The sequence below is a fragment of the Ichthyophthirius multifiliis genome (genome assembly GCF_000220395.1).
Source record: "Ichthyophthirius multifiliis unplaced genomic scaffold scaff_1120509250175, whole genome shotgun sequence".
Classification (NCBI taxonomy): domain Eukaryota; phylum Ciliophora; class Oligohymenophorea; order Hymenostomatida; genus Ichthyophthirius; species Ichthyophthirius multifiliis.
This window is the reverse complement of record NW_004087009.1, coordinates 409-3,151: the sequence shown is the minus strand read 5'-3', so window position 1 is coordinate 3,151 and position 2,743 is coordinate 409. Positions and strand designations below refer to the sequence as shown.

Below are 2,743 nucleotides of genomic sequence, written 5' to 3'. Positions count from 1 at the left end.
TTTATAAATAAAGTATTAATTAAAGAAATAATGATATAGGAAAGAACATAAATAGTGAATTTAATACAAAAAATGATAATACTATGAATTCGAAAAATGTAATTAATTCTTAAAATATAAAATTTTAATGTAAATATTAATTTTTAAATTAATATTTAGAATAGTAATTAACAAAATATTAAAGAAAATTCTTTTTTTAAATCGGATAATTTTTTACCAGAAAGTACAAAAAGTTGTAAGAATGTTAGCTTTTCAAGTAATATAAGTGATAAGTAATAAAATTAAGAAATTCAGTTAGAAAAATAGTCAAATATAAATAATTATTAAAAATTAACAAACAAAACTTTAGAGAATATTTAAAAAGCTGTAAACTTAGAAGGAGAAGGCTGGAAATAATTACATAAAGATAATGCATATTCAATTAATGTGAAAAAAGATGAAAAAACAGAAAATATAATATCAAGAGGCGAATTTACAATATAAAAATCAGTTTAGGAAATATTAAATTATATAACGAATCCTGCAAATAGAGCTTAATGGGATAAATAATTTAAATAAGGAAAATAAATTTAAAAAATAGATGATTAAACTAGTATCGAACATAATATTTTTAAAAGAGTTTTAGTTGTTGGAGGTCGAGATTTTGTCATACTTCTTAATAAGTAAATTTGTAATAATGTTTATTATTTATTAGTTACTTCTATTTTAGATGATAGAGTTCCTGAATAAAAAGGAGTTATTAGAGGAGAAGTTGCTTTTGGTGGTTGGGTTTTATAATAAATAAATGAACAAAGTACTAATTGTATTTATATTACTAATGTTGATCTTAAAGGAGACATTCCTTAAAAAATTAAAAATATGGTTGCTGAAAAATAAGCAATGAATGCGTTTAATGTTAAATAAATTTTAGAAAAAGGATGAGTTTTTTTATTGTTTTAATTTTTTTATTAATTTTATTATCATAAAAAAAATAATAAATTTAGAGTAAAAATAATCAAAAAGAAGAATATATTTTATTTTTTTCTTAAAAATTAAAATATATCAATAATATGCAAATATATAGATTTATTTTATTTAATTAAATTTATACTTTTATTTATAATATCAAATAATATAAAAAAAAATATGTTCCGAAGTAAAATATTATATTCATTAAGTTTACAAAATTAACAAAAAATGCATTTTTTTAAATTTAAAATCAATGAACCTTATTCCAACAGAGTATTAAATTAATTAGAAAACTAAAAAACAGACCTTAATTAATTTAATAAATAAATGGAAACATGGATTGGTAATGTAAATAATAGCGAATACTTATAATAATAATTAATTGCAGATTATTATAGATAATTTGCTTTTCTTTTAGACCGAAAAATAAAATAATTTTAAAAAAATGATTTAAAGTATATAAATAATATAACAGACTAGAACTTAAAGGATTTAGCAAATATTAATAATAACAAAATCATATTTATGAACTAAAGCATTTAAATAAGATAGTCTTATTTTAAAAATTAATATTTAAAATATGATAAATTGTAAGTATTATTATGGAAAATTTAAATAAAAAAATATAAAAATTTATTTAATTATAAATTGTTTCATTATATGCAACTTTATATTTTACTAGGTTTAGTTATTTGTGGTAGTGCATATCTAGTTATAATAACTAATTAAAAAAAAATAAAAGAAATATAATAATAATTTGATTAATAGATTAGTTAAGTGAAAAGTATTGTTGGAGATATTATAAAAGATAACAAATAATAATAATGAAAATAAATTATTTTTAAAAATAAAAAAAAATATTATAAATTTATTTAATAATTTTTATTTAAAATATATAAAATAAATAAATAATTAAATAAAAACATTTTAAATATAATATAAATTTTAATATATCATATAAAAAATACTTTTAAATTTATATAAAAAAACTAAAGTAAACAATATATTAAAAAAATTAATAAATACTTAATAATTCAATTATCAATAAAAATTGTTTATTAATATATGTAAATATATACTAATGAAATTGTATTATTATATAAACTTTAAATTTCTTTGTTATTTTTAAAGAAGTATATAAACAAATACGATAAATAAATAAAAAAATATAAATATATATATATATATATATATATATTTATATTAATTTTTTTATTTTTATATAAATATATATATTTTTATTCTATTATATTTTTTTTATTTTTATTTTTTTTTTTTTTTTAATTTAGTTTTATTTAATTTTATTTAAATTTTTCTTTTTTTACATTTTATAATATTTCATTTTATATTTTTTTTCTAAAAAATTTAATGAAAATTCTATCTTTTTATCAATTTTTTTTTTTTATATTGTATGTATGCATATACAATTTTTGCAATTAAATCATATTCATTATTCTTTTCTTTTTATTTATATAATAGCTTCAATTTATTAAATAAAAGTTCTATAAGATTTGCTTTAGGTGTATATGGAGCATTTTTTATTATATTAATATAATTTTTAAATATTATAATTATCTTTATGAATCTAATCATTTTCCATAAAAAATACTAGTTTTGATTCTTTTAATTTTTTTAGTTTTATTTTTATTCAAATCTACTATAAAACTGCTGAAATCCTAACTTGTTAAAAACCTCCATAGTAAATTTAATAATCTTATATTTGATTAAAATTTATAGCAGCTAGTAAAGAGTATTCATTTTGTTTATTTTATTATTTTAAGTAAATCCTTTTTTC

General features: G+C 14.8%; 1 protein-coding gene across 1 annotated transcript, besides 6 other annotated features; it reads left to right on the top strand. All coding sequences in view use genetic code 6, as the record gives it.

The window, feature by feature from the left end:
* Positions 1 to 436: 436 nt before the first annotated feature.
* Positions 437 to 883, top strand: IMG5_053620 (hypothetical protein; the record flags this gene model as incomplete). The annotated part of the gene is made up of 1 exon (XM_004037360.1): positions 437 to 883. One exon carries the CDS (start codon positions 437 to 439, stop codon positions 881 to 883), a length of 447 nt encoding a protein of 148 aa, XP_004037408.1.
* Positions 884 to 1,872: 989 nt separating this feature from the next.
* Positions 1,873 to 1,910: a microsatellite.
* A 204-nt stretch (positions 1,911 to 2,114) lies between these two features.
* Positions 2,115 to 2,152: a microsatellite.
* Positions 2,144 to 2,272: a microsatellite.
* Positions 2,185 to 2,255: a microsatellite.
* Positions 2,195 to 2,231: a microsatellite.
* A 443-nt stretch (positions 2,273 to 2,715) lies between the features above and the next one.
* Positions 2,716 to 2,743: part of a microsatellite that runs on past the window's edge.